This window comes from Strongylocentrotus purpuratus, unplaced genomic scaffold (assembly GCF_000002235.5).
Source record: "Strongylocentrotus purpuratus isolate Spur 01 unplaced genomic scaffold, Spur_5.0 spur5_scaffold_21, whole genome shotgun sequence".
In the NCBI taxonomy this organism is placed as follows: domain Eukaryota; kingdom Metazoa; phylum Echinodermata; class Echinoidea; order Camarodonta; family Strongylocentrotidae; genus Strongylocentrotus; species Strongylocentrotus purpuratus.
Genome location: NW_022145607.1, coordinates 20,210,305 through 20,231,727, shown reverse-complemented (window position 1 = coordinate 20,231,727; position 21,423 = coordinate 20,210,305). Strand labels below are relative to the sequence as shown.

Here is a 21,423-nt window from a genome sequence, read left to right as displayed (position 1 = left end):
ATAAATGACTTTGTCATTCCGATTCCTTTTGGAAATATTTCCCTTAGAACACAAGTTGGGAATAATAGTCCCCAAATGTTTGTTCTGCAAGGCATGCATTTTCAGAATATGGCTACATGTATACAATGACTGTGTATCATTGTTGTGAAAGGTAGAATGATTCTATTATCTTAATCAATAGATTCAGTTCTGCCTGGCAATAAAAAATTTACAATGACTTTAAGCAGGGAGTTGGAGTTGATCAACTCCCTGATTTAAGAGTGATATACATATGTACACTGTACTTGTAGCTCTGGGAAGCTAAAATAAGAGCTACATGTATGTAATGTAGCTGCAAATACATGTATGAGATAAAAATACATTGATATAGATTCCTAGAAAATATATATTTTCTGTCTTGAAAATATTGAGAGCCTCTCAAATCTACTATTGTATTTCAACAAACCCCAAAATCCATTCTTTTTGGAACACCATGTAGTCAATGATATACATGATACATTCCCAGGGAAGACCTTCATTTATGAAGGTGATTGACCAGGAGAAAAACAAATACTGAGGAAGAAGGGTTAAAACTTAAATACTCTTCTTTATACAAAATGTACGGTATAATTGTCGTGTGATAGTAGAAACGATAACAACAAGACAAGATGACAAAAATGCAGGGTAACATAAAAGGTTAAATGAACAGGAATGATGAAGAAGTCTGCTTTCTTGTTTTTGTTCAGAATCATTTTGTAGGCATTCAGAGTAAAGCATTTAAGATCATAGTAAATTTCAACTGCAGAGGAACAGCAACAGAGTTTTAAACTCATATTGTTATCTCATACTGTACATGTAATAGCATTTTTGGCTCAAAATGACTTAAAGGGGAAGTCCACCCTGAAATTAAGTTAGTTTTAATAGGAGGAGAAAAATGAGAGAAACAAGTCAGTGAAAGTTTGAGCAAATTCCGATTAAAAATAAGGAAGTTAGGATTTTTGAAGTTGTGATCAATCAAACACAAATTGGCAACTCTATGACGTATCATGCGAGCTCAACTTTCATTTGCTCAGTACTAAAAAAATCTAAAATTTTCATTTTCCCTCAAGAAAAATTTCAAAAATACATGCACCCTAAATATAATAATTGCAAATATGTTTCTATACTCCCCCTGCAAGGAAAAAATATATATTCCGTCATCAATAACGAAGAAAACATGATTTTATGGAATATTATGCACAAAGCAAATGAAGGAGAGCTCGTATAATAAGTCACAGAGTTGCCAATTTGTATTTGATTGATCACAACTTCAATAATTCATAACTTTCTTATTTTCATTCAGAATTTGCTCAAACTTTCACTCACCTGATTTTCTTATTATTCTGCCTCTATCGAAACAAACTTATTTTGGGGGTGGACTTTCCCTTTAACTTACATAAAGTATAGCAGAACTGTGTTACTTTTTTGAAAGGTTTTAAGTAATTTTAATCAAAACCTGCATTTACATGTACACTCTGCAAGCAAAAAATATTGTTTTTTCTCACATGTGGATGTTTTTTTGAAGCAACTGCTCATAAACACAATGTAAAACCCAAATTATAGTTTGTTATTTCGTAATGTCTGGAAACTCTGGATTAAAGTGCTCAATCTGCATACATATCGAAAAGCAGATTGTAGGAGTAGTTGAAGCATTTTTAAAGGTCAGAAAACAATTACTGCATTATTAAACCAAATGCCATTACAGAGTTGTGCCATAAAAGGTTGTATAATCTGTTGAGCGCATTTGCATAGATCTCTCTTAAATGCCGTAATGGCCAGAAGACATGTACATGTAGCCTACAATCCAGGCTTCCATCATTAATTTATTGATTATAGTATCAGTTTTCTTTGCATATTGTGCCAATTAGTGGCAGATTCAGGATTTTGTAAAATAGAGGCACAGTGTCCTGAAATTAACTGACAAGCTATAGAAAAACAAGGTGAGGGAGCAACAGGTTTTTCAGTGCCTTTTCGATCCCAGACAAGAAAGAAAAAAGAGGGGGGATCATCACGCTCATGACCTTTAAGGCTTGTTCTGATATGATGTGGAGAAACCGCTTTTTTATGATGACATAAAGCGTAATGCGCTTCATATTTCTATACCTTATAACACAGAGATCAGTACAGAGAAAATATACTCAAGACCTTTGTTGCAGTCAGTTGCTGTTCAGTGGTGCTTTTTTTGTGGCGGTTACTGCGCTACTTCTGAACATGCCTTTAGATCCGCAATGTCCTCTCTAAACCTATAATTGAGAGATCCATCGATAGCAAGCAGAGGGAAAGGTGATATAAATGTTTCCTCGTAAAGGAATTACAAACCGTTGTCATTGTGCCTTGCTGTTATAAGCTTCCTACTAAAAATCTGAAGATTGAATATCTAGGCTCATTCCCTGGAGAGCATGCATCCGCTGATTTGCCAACAAGGTTCATCATTCATTTCAGATTCTATTCCCTGCCAGATCCATAATATTATCATTCCGCTTTCACGCCTCGCGCCAATAATATCACCTTCTACCACAGGGGAGTTGTTGTGGCATCATCGCCTTAACATCCTTGGGCAAATTTGCCTCACTGGGTCGATTGAATGCATCGGCAAGCAGCGTTGTTAGATCACGCTGGATAGAGATAAACAGCATAATTTTGTACCAGTGGGACTATTGGGTGTCTGCTGAGCATCAGACCTTCTGAAAAGATGCGATAAATCAATGCCTCTGTGTACTTAAACACATTACATGATTGGAAGAAATCAATTGAGAATTTCTTTTTCCAGTGCAGATGAATATTGTGCGTAAAAGACTTTTAATTGATGGGGACCCCTCCCGGTTTACTGACATTTATGGGCATTTCCTGGAGACAAAGCGACAAGTTATTCCATTAAAAAAACTACAATACTCTGAATCCAGTTTGTATACATTTATACAAATGTACTTGTTGCTATGTAGGGCAATTCTTGGGCAAGCTTTTAGGCTGTCAAGAACAAGCTTGTTTAAAAATATGTTTGTAAACTGGTCTATTTTCAAGCCTTTATGGTAAAACCGGACGATAGTATGGGGAGTAATATGTAACCGGAGCTGGAAAGCTAATGCAACAGATAAAAGATAGGCTTTGGTATTCAGGGAATTTCTTCCTACCCGGTATCCATTTACCTCACCTGGGTGGAGACTGGAGAGTGGCAAATAAAGATTAATATCTTGGGTCCAGAAACATAAAACTAGTCACACTCACACACTGTATCCTATTTCTTCTTGTGACTTTAGAGTTTTAAATGTGCAAATTAGAGTTGTGTTTTTTTATTGAGGATGATTTCCAGCAAGTTTGTGTGAGTTTTTTTTTATTTTACTGGTTCAAACAATCATTCTGCTGCATGATAAACAATCCAGAATGAATTATAGCCATGTTCCCTCGACATGCAATTTTTAAACCAGAGCTCAAGATTATAGCTTTCAGCAGAGCTCCACCTCCTCTATTTAATGATGTAAAGAAAGGTTACTTCATTTGAGGCCTTCCTACCTGTTACGATATCAACGCACTTGATGTTTATCGGCTGAGATTGTCGCCTTCGAATCGAGAAACGCCGCGGGCCATCCGCTTCTGTCGCACCGGTCGGATCGTGAGCAAGACGCACTTTCAGCTTAGGACGTGACTTGATTGGATGTATATTGCGCCCCCAGGGGTTTCATGTGATGCAATTTTTGGATGCGCTGCCCGACTTGGTTGCTAGCTGCTAGTGGGAAATTTGAGATGAGGTCTTAGCAACCCCAATCGCATTCAGTGCCAGCAAAGTGTGAGGCTGTGAGGATAGGTTTTTTGTGTTATAAGGAGCATTCACTTTCATGGGCAATTTATAAAATATAATCTGTAGTTTTTTCCATTTTATTGAATCTTGTAAATATGTGATTCTCATGTTTTGCTGTAATAAAATATACAAAGAAAATATATGTGTATGCATGTGAAGAATGTCCATAGGCCATTCTCGTATTGTAACCAAATTTAATTCATATACGCTTTTGGGAAGTAGTGCCTCGATACAAATTGTTTCATTCACCTGTTACAAATAATATTGTATGATATATAATAATTGTACAATAATATCTCAATAATCAGAAAGTGAATTGCATGCAGTATTTATTCCTAGTTCAGGACAAACATCATGTCTTGCCCTACCTAACAACACATACAATGTATATGGAGTTTGCGTTCTGACTATTGAAATAGTCTAGTTTCTATGTATACAGGTTTCATTCCCATGTACATAGCTGTATGACAATTTTGACTAGACCAATGTGAATTATTGTTAAAGGGAATGACAGTTGTACTTGCAACATGCCTGTAATGTTAAGAATGGATTTATTCATTGCCTGTCAGAATGATTTATGTGTTGGAATCAATTTACATGATAAGATTCATAGCATGCCTTTATATTCAAGGAGACCTTTTTCTTCATGCCTGAAAAGTAATTGATGCTCCTGCTAGAGTCACTGACATTTCACTAGGCGCGTCTTCATCATCTCGAGATTGCCAAATAGCCCGCTATTTGGGAAATAATCCCGAAGTAACAAATCGCATCTTCACTATCTCGAGATTCGACCTCGAAACTCGAAACTCGACCTTGAGAAATTTGCTCGAGATATTTTGCTCAGCGTTAGCGTGTATTGCGAATCTTCGGTCTAGTGAAGACGCACGGGACAAATAGCTGGATATTTTGCCAATAAAAAGGATATTTTGCAAACTATCCCAAGATATCTTGGGATATTATCCCGACCAACTATCCAGCTAATTTGCTACTTCGGTCTAATGAAGACACAAATTAGCTGGATAGTTTGCGATCGGGATAGTTCAAATAGCTGGATATTTGGCAATCTCTAGATAGTGAGGACAGGCCTACTAAGACATTCTATCCCATACAACCATAACAAATAATATATATGTGTTCAAGGTAAAACATACAGGTAAATCAAGGCATCAATTCAAGGCATCAATCTAAATTACTAATAGGTTGCTAGGTAAGGACCGCTTCCAACAAACTTAGGATGTTGCCAAGAGTAACATGTTACAAACATGCTAAGCATATTTATGAAAACGTTAGGTTTCTGTCCCTCCAATTTTTTAAATGCTTAAAGGTATTACAAATTTTTGGGAAATTTTGAAAATTGGCTGGATAGTAATTCTTTACAATTTTGAAACATTTGGATGCCCCTATTGATGTATTATAAACACTAGAAAAATTAGCCCCTATAACTCTTCTGCTTTCAAGATAAATTGAATATCAAAATTTACCGGTGCTCCCGGTGACCCGATATAATGTCAGACTTCATGTACAGATAAGATTCACAAATATGTTACAAAGAATTAATGTATTATTTTCTTGTTCCCCCTCTTTTTCTGAATTCCTTTTATTTTATCTTTACTTCTTCTTTTCCCCGTCCTTTTCTTTCACTTTCATTTCTTTACTCTTCTTTCACTTTCATTTCTTTACTCTTCTTTCACTTTCATTTCTTTACTCCTCCCTCTCATCTGCTCTCCCACTTTTCTCTTCACTCTTCTTTTTTTCACCGTTACAGTGACCACGGAGCAAGGGGGATTCTTAGAGGCGCTGAAGAACAAGCCGGCCAGATATCCTTTTCCCATCTTCCTCACACCATTAGGCAGATATCCTTTAGCCCATCTACCATCCATGTGTGTCCATCTGTTTGTTTTTTTGTTTTGTTTTTCATGGAGCAGTCTAGAGCAGTCTCCGAATTTTAAAATAATTAAAGCTTAGTTCTGGTTATACAATATCATCATGGACAAAACTAGGAGCAGTTGGGAGGTGTGTGTGTGTGTGTGGGGGGGGGGTATCTAGTAATAGATTTAATGTATAGTGGATGGAAAATGATCGAATGATGATAGATTATTACTGGAAACCGCTTGCAAGATAGGTGCATGCTTCAGCCATCCATGTGTATCTGTATTTTTGTTTCATTCCAGTGCTATCTCTGAATTTGTGTTTTTCACATTTTATTATTGGGGGGGGGGGAGCATTTTTTTAAGGGGTTTTCAGCATTTGCCTTTTTGATCAAACATTTTTTGGCCTCCCGCCCCCCCCCCCCCTTTTTTTTTTTAAATATATTTTTTAATGTGGATGAACATTCTCCTTATTGTATGTTCTCTATAGAGAAGAGGAGAAGGCATTTGTTTTCTAACCCTGCAGTGTTTGTGCACATAATTATTCCACATTTCTATCCTCCCCTCCTCCCCACCCCCTTTCCCTGCCTCTTGCTTGTTTTGATATAATGCTGTACGTGCTCTGCTAGCTATAGATTATTCCATCCTATCTTCATCTGTCCAGCTGTTTGGATCAAGATAGAATTAGAGAGAGTACACTGTATAATCTGACATTGAATCGTCTCCAGTCCCACACACTGACATCCATGAAGAGAGTAGGCATGTAATCGATGAGGGCTGAAGACTCTCGACTGATTTACGACCATTCATTATCGCTGAGCTAAGGTTATTCCTTTAAGGGACCCCAAATAATGCCATGATATTTATCATCATTTGTTTTGTTCAGACATTTAGAATGGTATGACTTTTTGAACTCCGTTTCTGCTTTAGTTGGTTAAGTCATGCCAATGGAAAATATTATATTTCAGCCTTTCATGGCCCTCAAGAATTACTTTGAAGAGGGATGTGGGGAGATTGGCAAATACACATAAAAGTGTAAACACCATAGTATACACGTACATGTACCTCATACCAGTATACTTACACATTTATTCAGTTAGATATATTATTTGATAAATTATTCTTTTTCGTAGAACATTTGTATAATATCTGCATTTAAAAGGGATACAATGTACATCTGTACAGTTATCAAAATATAAATATTTCACAATTTTTGTCAAAAATATGGAGTAAATATAGGGAAAAGTTGTAAATTTAGAAAGAATTTTCCCCGGTTTACATGTACATGTATCATTTTGGGTTGAAAATTGTGAATTTTGTATTTAAATAATAAAAGAAACCTTTTATTATTTTCAAATGCTGCGTAGCTACATGTACAGTTAAATGCATCTGATATTTTGTATGCTAAACAAAAAATAATGTTTGAATTTTGAGATGATTGATGTATTGTTTCCTTGACTACCTTGTACTATCGTGGAGGCGTTGGTCTGTTTTATCTCGATCTGGTCCGTTCTAGGATTGGCAGGCTTTCACACGTATCTTATCGCAGCTGGTATCACAACAAATGAAGATGTGAGTATGAATACCTGTGTGTGTGTGGTTATCATTTGTATCATCATTATTTTTTAAACTTAATTATTTGCATTTTCATCATCATCATTTACTTCTACCGTTATCAATTTTACCATCATCATTTACTTCTACCGTTATCAATTTTACCATCATCACTATCATTGTCACTGTCATCATGACAACCACCATTTTCATCATCTTCATCGTCAACCCCGCCCCCACCACCATCATCTTTACCTTTGCTGTTTTCGATATTAGGGTTATCAATATTAGAATCATCACAAGCATCTTGACCACCAACACCATCATCAGCAGCAGCATCCATCATCATTACCTTTACCATTATAAATTTAAAGAGAAGGTTGAGTTCTGGGAAGAGGTGAAAAATAATTTGTGAGCATTGTCATTCTTATTATGCAAGTGTGGAAGAACATCAGATAAGACATGTTCCCTGAAAAGCATGGCTCTTCAAATGCCTTCATAATCTAAATATGTCATGTAACATCGTAAAAATCCAGGGTAGGATTTTTTACGCCACATGTTCGTGTAGTCCCATATACATCTTTCTGTGTACAGTGTTTGTAATTTTACCAAGACTTGGCCAAATTTCTTATCATTTTGATGATTCCAGAATCTTGCAATACACACAAATTCTTATATGCTAGATGATCAACCTTTTCTGGTCGATTCCACACCATTTCTTTCACAATGCAATCGCATGACCAGAACTCAACTTCATCTTTAAGCATCCATCATCACTATCATCTTCATCAACCTCATCAGCAGCCGCCTCACCACCATCATAAACACCATTATCATCATCATCATTGTCATTGTCATTATTATCATTAGTATCACTATTATCATTATCCATTGTCATTATTATATCAGTTTGATAATCATCACCATTAAATGTCATCATCATTGCTAATATTATCAACATCACTATTAATAAGCAACATCACAACAGTCATTTACATTCTTTGCATTTAAACTGTCCTTCAAATCAAGATCTTCATTATCTTACTCTCCATCATCCTTCAGCATTTTTTTCTTTATCATCATTATTATGTACATTACACATTTTTGGTGTCATCATCTTTATCCTCACCATCACCACCACAATTTTCAATGATCAGCATCGCTGTCATAAGATTGTCTTTTTTTTACAGTAAAATATGCAGTAAATAACAATGTTTTTAGCATTAAAAATAGAAACTGTACGAAACAAGGCTGCATGGCATTACCGAAGGATGCGTATTAAGTTTCACACATGTACACTGGGACTCTCCTACTCCATAAATATAGAAAAACACATCATAATTGTATGTCTTCTTCCTCATCAAAGAAGCTCTAAATCAGTCACGATTTCTATGCCTGAGGTCAGTGAGGTGTCTGTCACACGGCCAAACCGCCTTCACACACCGACTCCCATACTAACCAACTCTTGGCCGTTTGGGGCAGTTTTATGTTGTGATTGGTCTGTAGTCTGTCAGCGGACGGTCTCATTGGTGTGACTAAGGCTATGATACATGTACATGTACATCTTCTTTTGTCGTGACAGAGAAGCCATATATTATTTGGCATCCTACTCTTGCCAACAAAATATAACGAAATTGAGGCTAATATTTTGTAAAACAATTCAATATGAATTGTTTTCATCACAGATGTGGCTATGCTAATTTAAAAATTTTGTTATTCATTTTTCTGTAAAACTAAAAACATTGCATTGTCTGAAACATTTGTTATTCTTGAACAAATCTAAAATTAAGTCATTATTAACATAATGTATATCCTATGTATTGTTATTGTATGGTTGAAATCAAACAACGTTCTCCTTCAGTTGTGCTTTGCAATTCCACTCAGACTTTATTTGTGATTAGTTGTATTAAGTTCTGTGATTTTTCTTTTCCATTTTTCTTTTTGTCTCCAGATAAAAGGTGCGTGGTCCAAGAAACATGACCAAGATGCCTTTAATCCCTACAGCAATGGGTCTGCTGTGTCAAACTTCTGCTCCACGTTATGTGGGCCAAATACTCCAAGGTAAGCCCTCAAAACTGATGCACCTGGGCATGGACGAGTGGGAGGAACTCTAATGGTTTCTCCTGGACAACAATCCTCAGACAACAACTTACCATTCATTGAAAAAATCATGATGGCTAATGTTGTAGAGCAGTGGTCTCGTAACTGAGAGGTCCTGAGTTCGAAATCACTTTGATGCACTATTATAGTGCCCTTTGACCCTCGTTACCTAATCCTCTATTACCAGGACCTTTTGCGAGGACTTAAAGCCGTAGGTTCCCTTCTTGCTTACTTACATGTACATGTGCAACCATGCTTTCTTAACAGTTGGGTAAATAAAAAATAAAAACCTTCCAACCAAACCAATGAAACAAGAATTTCTTGTAAAATAACAAAATAATGAATCCATTTCACATTTTTTTCTCTTATTTTTCACCCCTTAGTTTAATAGACAGGAGAGGTATTGTGACGGAAGAATACACCAAGACTCTATGCCAGAGCAGCCACATGTCCCCAGCCCAGCCTTACATTCCAGTACAGAACTCCACAATCGATGGCGCTACCTATCCAAGGGTAAGAGTGACCTTTGACCCTGTCCATCACCCAGCATTGAATGTCATTGTTAAAATGAACACTTGGGTTCGTAAGTCCACAATACTCAGAGACAAGTATAAATTTCTTGTGACAAAAATGATAAATTCAGGTCACTGGAACAGGGGATGGTTTAAAAAAAGTTCTTTTCAGGTTTGAATGAAGGATAAAAGCTAGGTACAAGAAAAGACTGCAGAATTACATATACATGTAGCCATGTCAGATAGGAACTTATACAAATGTACATGAAGTTTGCAGCAGACAGTCAACCTTGCTTTGATTAGCAATTACCAAATATAGAAAGACCATCGGAGACTACGTTTTTTGTTTGAAATTATCGTCCCATTATAACATGTTCAAGGAAACCCGCATTGAAGCACCACCTGCCCATAAGGACTGCTTTTAGCATTCCCTGTAGGTGGTCATTGTACAGGTTTCACTGTATATTATTTTCTTTCATTTTTAAAATGAAATATTTGTGCTTGAACATTATTCTGTTCTACACACATTTGATTGCATAAATGTGGCTATTTGACCAATAAGCTCACTTTACTAGCAGTCCATGTGAAGTTGTGTTGCACTGGGTATACTTTATTTGTAGCACATACATGATTGTGTAATCTAGTTATGTCATTTATATGTACAATTCCCCTATCATAAAGTAAAAATGAGTCCACATCCTTTTTGTTTGTATTACATGTACAATGTGAATTGCTAATCCCCTTTTTGATGTAGTGAATCCTATGGACCTCATCCAATTGTTCATGTACATATGAATGTAGGTGTAATGTTGGGTGTGAGGTAATAATCTCATATGCTTTAGTACCACTAGTACGACTGAAAACTGAGCTTACAACCCTCAATCATTTATGTAGTACTTGAAATTCAGCATTTATTAGCCATTAATTTGTTTTTCCCTGGTAAAAGTTTACAAATCAATTTACATAAAGAAATAATTATAATCAAAGATAGATACTTTCGTAAATGTGCTTGTGGGTACACCTAGAGGTGTTGTGGTCGAGTGGATACGTCGCCGGACTGTCGATCACAAGGTCCGCAGTTTGAGTCCCGCCGCCGCACTAATGTCCTTGGCAAGACATTGATCTACATTTGCCACACTCCACCCAGGTGAAGTAAATGGGTACCTGGTAGGAATTTATTCCTTGAAATGCTAGAGCGCCGTATGGCAGCCGTGCTAAAGCCAGGGTAATAATCGGGAGCGCCAGGAGGGTCAAATCTGACTGACATGAGCGCTATACAAGAACCCACTATTATTTTTATTAACACTATACACGAGTCTGTACACATTATTTACCACTCCATACCCCCCAAATTAAAACAATATAGGCAAGTGATTTGTGCGTGTAGACCCCAATAATTTATTTTTTAACAGGTTTGTTCATGATATCCTCTGTGTGGAGCCAGGAGGCCGTTAACTGACTCTATTTTAGACAGAGTTAATGCCCTTCTGGCTCCAAACAGACGATGTACCCTTGGTATGCTAACCTGCACTTTGCATGAGTAGGTAGATAAATTGGAATGATGCCATGCAAGAACTGACCCAAGAAATGCCACTTACATGAACATGTAACTTGCTTCACATTGAAGAAAAAGAATGGGGAAAGAATTTACATTTACCGGTAGTTTAGGTTATATTTCTGTGGGATTTGTATCATTTGGTATTAAGATAGTTATTTAATGCTGCCATATTTTGATACATCATTTTATAATTTAAGACATAGAATGATTTGTATCACATCTTTTATGTAGCTTTAAATCAATGTGCAGAGAATCAGGATCAATTATTTGTTTGAAGGTGCTACTTGACAATGATACAGAATAAGGTTAAAGTAGTATGGATCACAAGTTAACCAAAGACCAACTTTTAAAAAGGAGAAATTTGAGAAATTCTCCCACACCAAGGAATTTGTAAATATCTGCTGCAAGTTTGCACCCAAGAATTTTCCAAAATGAACATACATGATAAATGCAATTATATCTTACAGCACAATTAAATAGTCTATGAAACATTAAAAAGTGAAGATTTTGCATGAAACTCCCTTTTCATTTTCATCTCACTTATACATGCACAGTTGAACTTTACATGAGACCAGTAGCAATTGTTATTAATAGTACCATTATATGAAGAGTTTAATTCCAAAAGGAGCTAAATCGATAGGGTTACCAGATTTTGTACAGGCATCTATGGAAAAATGATATTAGAAGGTGCATCTTTTCATAATTACTCCCAAAATTTAGGTAAATAATTTTGTTGAAAGACAGGTACTTAAGTGAACAATGTTCTGATATCAATAACTCAATTTTCATCAAAAGTGGATTTAGCTCCTTTTGGAATTAAGCTCTTCATATGTACACTGTATATGAGCAAAAAGGTCAAGTTTGGCAGTCCAATGTATGTTCCATTGGTCGACCAGAGCCAGTAAAGAATTAAACAATTTAATGTCTTGTTCATTATACCATCATGTCATGTGTAGTAGTCATTCCCAGATCCTAACCCGTTGATTTTTCCCCTCTTTTGTTTGCATTATTTTTTTCTGTACCTTTAGCAACCCATGCCTGCAAACTCAGAATCCACCAATGAAAAGCTGCCTACTGTAGCCTTTAACAGCCACTGACCAATCAGATACCCCGTTCCTTACCAGCATCTTATGTTCCAGTATGTATGTTTTTCCCCCCATTTGTGTATGATGACTTTGTATTGTTCTGCAGGAGGGGGCTATGTCCAATTGAATGTTCTGTTTAAGTGGAGCCGGAAGGGCATACACTCATATAATTTAACACAGAGGTAACACCCTTCTGGCTCCAAACAGATGACATGTCCTGTAATTCTTATAAAGCCCTGTTTGAGTCATGTTTGCTGTCCACGTGGTATGGAATATATTGGCGTGCTAAGAAAAACAAATTAAACATTTCATGAAACCGTCATAAGTACAAGTTCAGCAACTTCCCACTGAAATGCCTTTCAGAGATGCCAACCAGTACGATTAAATCGTATTTAGTACGATAATATGATATCACCTCTTAAAATACGATTTTTCGACAACAACAACAAAATTTTAATGCAAGAGCAAACATTTTACTTGACCGTACTTACCAGTAAAACATTTTTCTGAAATTTTACTGGCCTGGGGCCAACAGGCCAGTGGTAGTGTCGAGATTTCGTCATAATCTGATTTTTTTCTTTTTTAGGATACTCAGTCTGTTTTTTTTTTGTGTGTCAAGAGGTTGGCATCTCTGTCTATTAATTGTAATACACATGTTTTAATGGGATGTTGGAGATTTTGTACTCGTGATCGTTCGTGAAATGCTGCCCAGAAGATTGTGCATCTGACGCTTTTAGGGAAGCAAGATTTCATATTGTGTTGTCCACTTACGATCCCATTGTATCCCAGCTTTCACGGCACATTTCTTTGCACGCCAAGCTAACTCTCACACATAATGAATGGTAGGCATGATGCAAATCAAGCTCACTTTGAATTACAGAAAGGCATCTTAATGGGATCAAAAAGTGAATTGCAAGCTTTGTGCAGTATGTACTTCAAGTTTATCGAGTGCACTATGAATTACCATTTTGTCAAAAACGCTCATTTCCATAATCATATTTTGTCTGTACTGAGTTTCTCTTCTCTCGTTTGGTCAAATTATTTATCGTTCATTTGAATTTGAATTTGGATTCTTTCAGTGTAACCGGCTTAAAAACACCCCAAAATGCTATTCAAATTGTTAAGGATTAAAGAGCAAAAAGGAGAAAAACTATTTCATATCCAGCCCCACGTGGAAGTTAATTTGGAGGTAATCAGTGCACTCCACATTACACTTGTCAAAGTTTGCAGAACTAGGGATGTGTTTTTTTTTCAAGACCTTTTCTGTCGAATAGAACCTGACATACTGGTGTATGTGATGTCAAAGATACAGGTATAAAATATTTGGTCAGTTCAGGGCCAGAAGGGTGTTCACTCTGTGATGAGTTAATGCCTTTCTTGCTGCAAACAGGTACATTATTCGTCAGCATAATTAAAACACTTCATACATTGTATACCATTTTGATAGACCCCCCCAACTCAAACCATTAGGAATCATTCCCTATGAATGGACATAGCCCAACCCTGCAACATTGCTTGTAAATTAAAGCTCATGTAAGATGTTTATGATTTGTAGAGATCCTGTGCATTGTGTCTTGCTAAGTTCATCCATGCACATGTATCTGCATGGGAGTGAGATTGCATAACAAGTGGTATGACTTGTCTGAGAATAATATACACATTTAATATGGATGATTAGAATCTTGAAATAAAAAATTGATGATCTCTAAAATGTTCAGAGTATATAGACAGAATTCATGATTGTTTTTAATAATCATTGTTACATTGCAAGAGCTTGTAAATCAAATTTCCAGGGAGTGAAGAGTGAGCATTAGTACATGTACAGGTATTATAAATATCAAACTGCGCAGTATACAGTGGAACGTATCAGGGAAATGCCTTGCTTAATTGAAACTTTTTGATCAAGGCTTTACCCCCCAAAAAAGAAAAAGAAGTAGAACTGTCAAAATGAGTTGCTTAAAACATTTTTTGAGGTTCCACTGCATTTGAATTCTGATTCTCCAGCCATTTTTTAGTAATGAATATTGTTTTCACCATTGCCTGCAGCAAGCAATACCTCGTTCCAGCCTTACAACCAGCTCATCTTCCGATAGTAGCACCTACGAGAGCTGTTCAGAGGACCGTCCCTTCTCCAGGCATCATCCCAGGCCGGCTCATCCAGTCTCCTTCCTCCAGCTCTCCGATCTTTCCACCACCTCCTCCATACAGAGCAATAAAGACTCCATGGTATCCCCGACGAACAGCAACGCCTCCACGTTGCGCTTCTCCGCCGCGCTCAACTCAGTCAACTCCACGTCGTCGCCCACGCAGCAGCAGCAGCACGAGATGCAGCCCCTGCTACCGGCCGGTCACGGCGAGGAGCAGTGCGATACGAGACCAGAGGACGCCGCAGGTTCCCCACAACCGTCTCCCGGGGTGACGACGTCTAGCCATGATGCCTTCCAGACTCCCAGTCAATGTGGGATCTTGAAGTTGAGTTCGGTATAGCACCTTCTGGTTTCAATTCGTGTTTGGTTTGGTGTTTAGCAGGACTACCGTGCCATGGCTCAGAGTAGTTGAACACCGAGTACATGTAAGGCTAACACCAAGGATTCTAGGCTTTCATCATCTTTGCAGCTTAGAAAAAGTTAACTTCAATTGATTACCAATTGTATGTATGCGGACATCAACACAAATGCTAACACATTGTGTAAACCTGTGTTAAGCCGGTGGTAGAGAGAGAGAGAGAGAGAGAATTCTTTGGTCACCAGGTCAATGGGTTAACATGTAGTTATCATCGATTACCTAGGTAGTTAAAGTCCCACTGTACTACTTGTAGCTACTTGCTCCCTCTATATAGAAAGCAATGCCTAATCGGTGACCATTGGTCCCCCATGATCCTCTTTTTCTTATGTTAATTGAGAGCTCATTTGATGAGATAGCCACCTGTCCTGACAAACCTGGGTGGTCTAATCCCTCCTGGCCAAACTAGTACAGATGGCCTTTAAGAGTCACAACTATAAACAGCCAACTTTTCACCATTCTTTGCACAGATGCCATTCCATCACGACCTTCATGTATTGGATGAAGTATTCTATCCGTTTCTTTTTTGTTTCCATTAAAAAATGGTCAGTTGTCAGCACAACTTCTACAATGTCAGAAGTTCTTTTGGGTTTCACTTTTATTCTAGATATACAACCAAACCAAGCACATCAATGAAGATCTGATTATTGTCAGTAAATTTTTGCAAGTGTTAAATCATACAGAGAAACAAGCTAGCACTGACACCAAACTCGTATCCTTTACTTGAAATACCACAAAGTGCTTTATCTTCTGCCAAAGCAGTTCAAATCAAAAGTATTAAGCCACTACACTCAAGCTAAAAGCAAAGTACACCTGTATATCGTCGCCTGGCTGGCAGAAGGGAGTTAGCTTGAATTTCAGGTAAAACATGAAGCGTTAAGCAGAAGGGCGTTAGCACTAAATCCCCTTAAACTTTTTAAAAAACTGACTTATTTCCGAGAGAAAAAATTGCGGCTTCTACTATAACATTTCAATTAGTCTTTTAAGTTTTAAACCAATTTTCAGGACGGAAAGCAGTTTAAATATAAAACAAAAAAGTAGTTTTTGAGTCGCTAACGCCCTTCTGCCAGCCGGCCGACGATATGTGCAAACCCATTATTCGTAACTCCCATACTGCTGCGGTCGCATTGTCATGAAAAACCTTCTTGTGTCACTTAATACTAGCGTTTATGTGAAAGTCTAACCGCAGCATTATTGTGAATAATTCTTCTTTGTTTCCAATCCAATTCCTGGATAGCGCGCTATGATAGGCAAGTACATGTTTACATTTACTAAGCCTTGAACTCTGCCTAGGTCATTCCAACTTGGGATTGCAACCTATGCTATATACATGGCACATATAATTTAACTGGATTATGCTCTTAATGATAAAGCATGTTTTGTTTGGGAACAAAATGGTTTATAACTAGAAAGTACTGAGCTAAATAATGTACATTAATATTTCAAAAATGTGTGTCCTTAATATGTACTTTCAAAGAAGAATAATTTCATGTAAATATGAGAAATTTTTAAGGTTTACATTTATATATAGATGTGTATATTATATACATAGGACTAGATAACAAACTATTTTGTATACAAGAGAAAGATAAACAGAATTTACTTTTTTTTAAATCAGGATTGTTGTATCTGCACTTTTTAGAAAATGTTTTCTGTCAAACATTGTGTAATTATGATGTCATATTCGAGTAATGTAAAAAGTTGAAGCTTTCAGATTTCATAGGGACATTTTATTTGTTTCAAGCTGGGGAAAATATCATGCACCATTTTTTGTGTGCATATATTGTAATAAATTTGCACATGAAATGGTTTAATCACGTGGGTCTGAAAAGTGAATGAGAAAAATGTGTAACTCTAGCACATATGTAATGGACGTGCTGCAAGAACAAGGCAAACAGAACATTTTCTGGGGTCATTGGGGTGTATTTCCTATTATCAGATTTTAAATTAAGTACAAGAGGAAATTATGTTATAAAGAATGAAGTGATATCTGTCTCAACTATGTATGCATGGGCTACCTACCGGTATTCTTCAAACTATGATAGATATGTAAAAATCAATCAGTATTTCACATTTAGAAGTTTGATTACGGTAACTTTTATGTTACTTCGACAGGAAAAGTTGCTATTGGTGAACCACCATGCAGGTACCATGCACATCATGACCAAAAATATTTTTGATTTCAAAAATATTGAATTTAATTATGTGTATCTACAATTTTCATTTTTGAAAAATATGCCACCAGTTTTGTTTTTTTCTTTCACAATCTTGGTGGTATCTGTGACATTTTTTGTTGATTTTGCATCATAGCCACCTGTAGATCATCTGAAGAGTCAGAAAACAAGCACTGTGATTGATTTTAACTTTATTGCTCTGCTAATGAGCAAAAGTAGTATTTATTGTGTAGAGAAGTAATGTTTTGATCTTATGTGTATATATTGTTTCTTCTTTTTAAAAGTAGGACAAAGGATATGTGTTTATACTCCAGCCTGATTTAGAAAGAAAGTTAAGCTCACCACACTTTGTAAAGTCTGACTATGATCCAATTTTCAGAGAAACCACATGTGGAAATTGAACGAACACAGACTGCCTATTGCGTTTCGAAATCCTGATATGTATACCGGTAATGACAATCAAAATGTAAACAGATTGTTAAGGTTGTGGTTGGCTTTACAAGAAGAAAGTTGAAAAAAATCAGGGGCCGTATTCAATTCAAGATGCACATGAATCCAGTATTTTTGTTTAGCAAGGCAAAACACTCACCGATAAGCATCGGGACGTAACATGGTCACTAAAAAATATGGTGCAACATGTCACATTAAATGCACACCGAGTTCATTAGGCGCAGTGTTATGATAACTGCCTAAGAAAACCATATGCCTGCCAATTAAAGGACTCTGGAGGGGGAAAAATGGCTTAACCCGTTGATTACTGAATTGTATAGGTCCCATAGGCTTAACATAGGGACCACCAGGTTCCCGTAAGCAAAGGGTTAAGTTTGCTAGGGAGCTGTCTTAAACTTCAGGTAAAATATTAAGCCCGAAGCGAATACCAAATTTGGCCAGCCGAAACCGAGTGAAATATTCGTGATTAAATACTGGATGTCAAGGGCATCAACTTTATAACTTCCTTCTGGTTCTGAAACCATCAACTTCTGAATTGTCTAAGTCCTGTACACTTTAATAACAAAGGAACCACCTGGCTTCCATAGGCAATGAGTTAAACAAATAATGGCTGTTGTCGGTATGTCCTGATAATTTGTTCACAGCATGATTGTTTCTTTTTTGTTGGTTTTTCATCATGTTAGTTCTCCACACATTTAATCATGTTTAAAGTTTAATGTTTCGAAATCTGTAAGTTAGGTTCACACACCGTCACAAAAGTTCAATTTTTTTGGAGATTAGCAAATCTATACATTTTTGAAATTGTCAGAACATGGAAAGAAAAAAAATGATGTTGGCATTTGCACAAAACACCGGCATAGCAGCCATTTATAAATTCAAATTGTCTGCTTTGCTCAATAAGTATTGAATAATTTTTGAGATTCTTTTTAATTGAACCCCATTTTACCATGCATGTGGCATCCTATAAAAAGTAAGATGATACCACAATTAATGGGTTTTCTAATGGTGTGCAAAACAATTTTGTTTCTAAATTGCTATTTTGTACCATTTTTTTCTAGAAATATGTATTGCTTCAAAGTATCCAAAATTCCATTTCAATATTACCTTCAGGCTTTGTGATAACTGTATTTTGCACTCCAGGACGTGTAGATACTGGATGATGTAGTAGAGTCAAAGTGTGTAGACCCCGCTGATATTTTTCGGGGACAAAGGTTTTTAAGTGTTTTTGAGTTGTTTGGAGGTCAATGATTAAAATTAGCTTGGGTAGTCCCCTCCTAACCCCCGGCAACTCTTGTAGGGGTCAAAATAAGGTCAAAATGGGGTCAATAGGGGGTCAATTTTTTTAAATGCCCTGATTATGTTAAAAGACATGTCAAACTGTTTGTCTCGTCATACTGAACAAAAAAGTGTGCATGATCATATACCTCTGACCTCCCGTTAAGAAGTTGTGGCCGGAAAAGTCAAAAGGTCAACGAACTTTCATTTGAGGGCAAAATACACTAAAAGTGTTAGGATCGATCAATTTTCATGTTTTTTGTGTCTATTTATATGTATTTTGATTTAGAAATTTGAATGAGACAATTTCTACTTAAGAAGACCGTATTCAAAAGATATAAGGGGTCAAAATAAGGTCATTTGGGGTCAAATGAGCTCCTTTGGGATCAAAATACACTAACAGACTTAGGAGTTATTTGTGTCAAATTATGTGTAAATTGATGAATAATAGTTTATGATTTTTTTTTTTTTTTTTAAATTTAGAAAACCATATTCAATTGATGTAAGGAGTCATTATAAGGCCAAAATGGGGTCATTTGGGGTAAAAAATGTTTAATTGACCTAAATTGTGGTGTAATGCGCTCTCACACTGAATGAGAAAGAGCAGTTTCATTCTAGGGTTAAAATACGATAGGAGTGACAACAAAGCCATGTTCATTTTTTTTAAGTGTCACAATGCAGTTTACATATAATTTAACTGGTGGCCACAGTGTCAAATTAGCTTGATTGTTTTTATTTGCCCATCAGTTGCATACACAACCCTGCGCTCTCTTACTAGGTATGGTAAATGTCTTAATTTGTTGCAACATACCTTTAAGGACGGATAGATGTGACAAATCAGAGGTTCTACGCATAGTCGGAATCTTCAGAGACAGAGTCTTGATCATTATCGATATCCGAATCGGAGTCAGACTGTGGAGATTGGTAATCTGCTGGTATTAGGTTGGTCAAACGTGTAGGCAATGCAGGCTTGGTGTATCGAAGTGGGATGCAGTTGCCATCTTTCATGTGCCATCCATGGTGGAGAGGTGATGGAGGAGCATCTGGACTCCTGAAGTTCAGGAAGATGTATGCCTGATAGTTGGCTCGTCTGACCTTCATCTGATGTGAGTCGCAATCAGGTGGCATTCTCTGTGTTGCTTTTTTCTTCATACTCTCCCACTTCTTTGCTCTTGCCTCTGCTAAACTTGTACTAGTTTTGTCTTTGTAGATGAACTTAATTGTGAATTGCTCCATGTCGATGTGGGTGTCTTCTGATACAGGCAGCTGTTTCCCAAGTCCTTGGAGCAAACTCCTTCCTTCCTCTGACTTCATTGCCGATTCAAAGATGGATGGTTTGCCATGGCCATAGAAGCCAGAGACAGCGTCTGCACCAGTATGAACATGAAAGGGGACAATGACATCTGCCACTTCAGGACTGCAAAGCTTCTTACAGTCATAGACGAAGCCCTTCCTCTTGATGCCTAATGGTCCTTCAATCTGATGGGCTGCGTATGCTGCTAGAACCATAACATCTGTGTCTTCTGCATCGATAACAACAGTGTCTTCCACACCTGACTGTCTTAGTTGGTAATACACATAGAGAAGGATGGTGTCCGCTTCTGTGTGTTGGCATGTGAATTGCTCTAATTATGTGCCCTTCTGCAGATCTGAGCAACGATCTCTCACTGAGTATATATAAGTCGTCTCCGGGTGTTCTAATGACATGATCTTGAACTCTGCATTCAGAAACTGTTGGAGCCGAACTTTGTTGCCTGGATTTTTTAACATATCATTGAACAGCCTGGATGTTGGCAGTGGATCATCTCTTCTCATAAATACATTTCGGCTACCTCCTACATAAGTAACGCCTGTACGCCTCTGATGTTCACTATCCTTGATACTCTCATCTAGGTCATAGGGATCATTCACAAAGAAAATTGTGGTCGCCTTTCTGTGACGACCTGCAACTATGTTGTAAATCTTGTTTGCATAAATTGCATATCATGACCTAGTATCCTTGATACTCTCATCTAGGTCATAGGGATCATTCACAAAGAAAATTGTGGTCGCCTTTCTGTGACGACCTGCAACTATGTTGTAAATCTTGTTTGCATAAATTGACCAACCTAATACCAGCAGATGACCAATCTCCACAGTCTGACTCCGATTCGGATATCGATAATGATCAAGACTCTGTCTCTGAAGATTCCGACTATGCGTAGAACCTCTGATTTGTCACATCTATCCGTCCTTAAAGGTATGTTGCAACAAATTAAGACATTTACCATACCTAGTAAGAGAGCGCAGGGTTGTGTATATAACTGATGGGCAAATAAAAACAATCAAGCTAATTTGACATTGTGGCCACCAGTTAAATTACATGTAAACTGCATTGTGACACTTAAAAAAAATGAACATGGCTTTGTTGTCACTCCTATCGTATTTTAACCCTAGAATGAAACTGCTCTTTCTCATTCAGTGTGAGAGTG

The 21,423-nt window shown here is 37.1% G+C and overlaps 1 protein-coding gene across 2 annotated transcripts in view; it reads left to right on the top strand.

Moving 5' to 3' along the window:
- The window catches only part of LOC591489 (palmitoyltransferase ZDHHC18), a 50,063-nt gene extending 34,764 nt beyond the window's left edge, over positions 1-15,299 (top strand). Inside the window, exons 6-10 of one of the 2 annotated variants that reach the window (XM_030995306.1) lie at positions 5,580-5,631; positions 7,152-7,254; positions 9,188-9,297; positions 9,720-9,849; positions 14,538-15,299. In XM_030995306.1, the coding sequence (XP_030851166.1) occupies positions 5,580-5,631; positions 7,152-7,254; positions 9,188-9,297; positions 9,720-9,849; positions 14,538-14,978 (836 nt within the window). In that variant the 3' untranslated portion in view covers positions 14,979-15,299. Of the gene's footprint in view, positions 1-5,579; positions 5,668-7,151; positions 7,255-9,187; positions 9,298-9,719; positions 9,850-14,537 lie in introns of both variants that reach the window. The other variant, XM_030995305.1, reaches the window with a different exon arrangement.
- Positions 15,300-21,423: the final 6,124 nt, after the last annotated feature.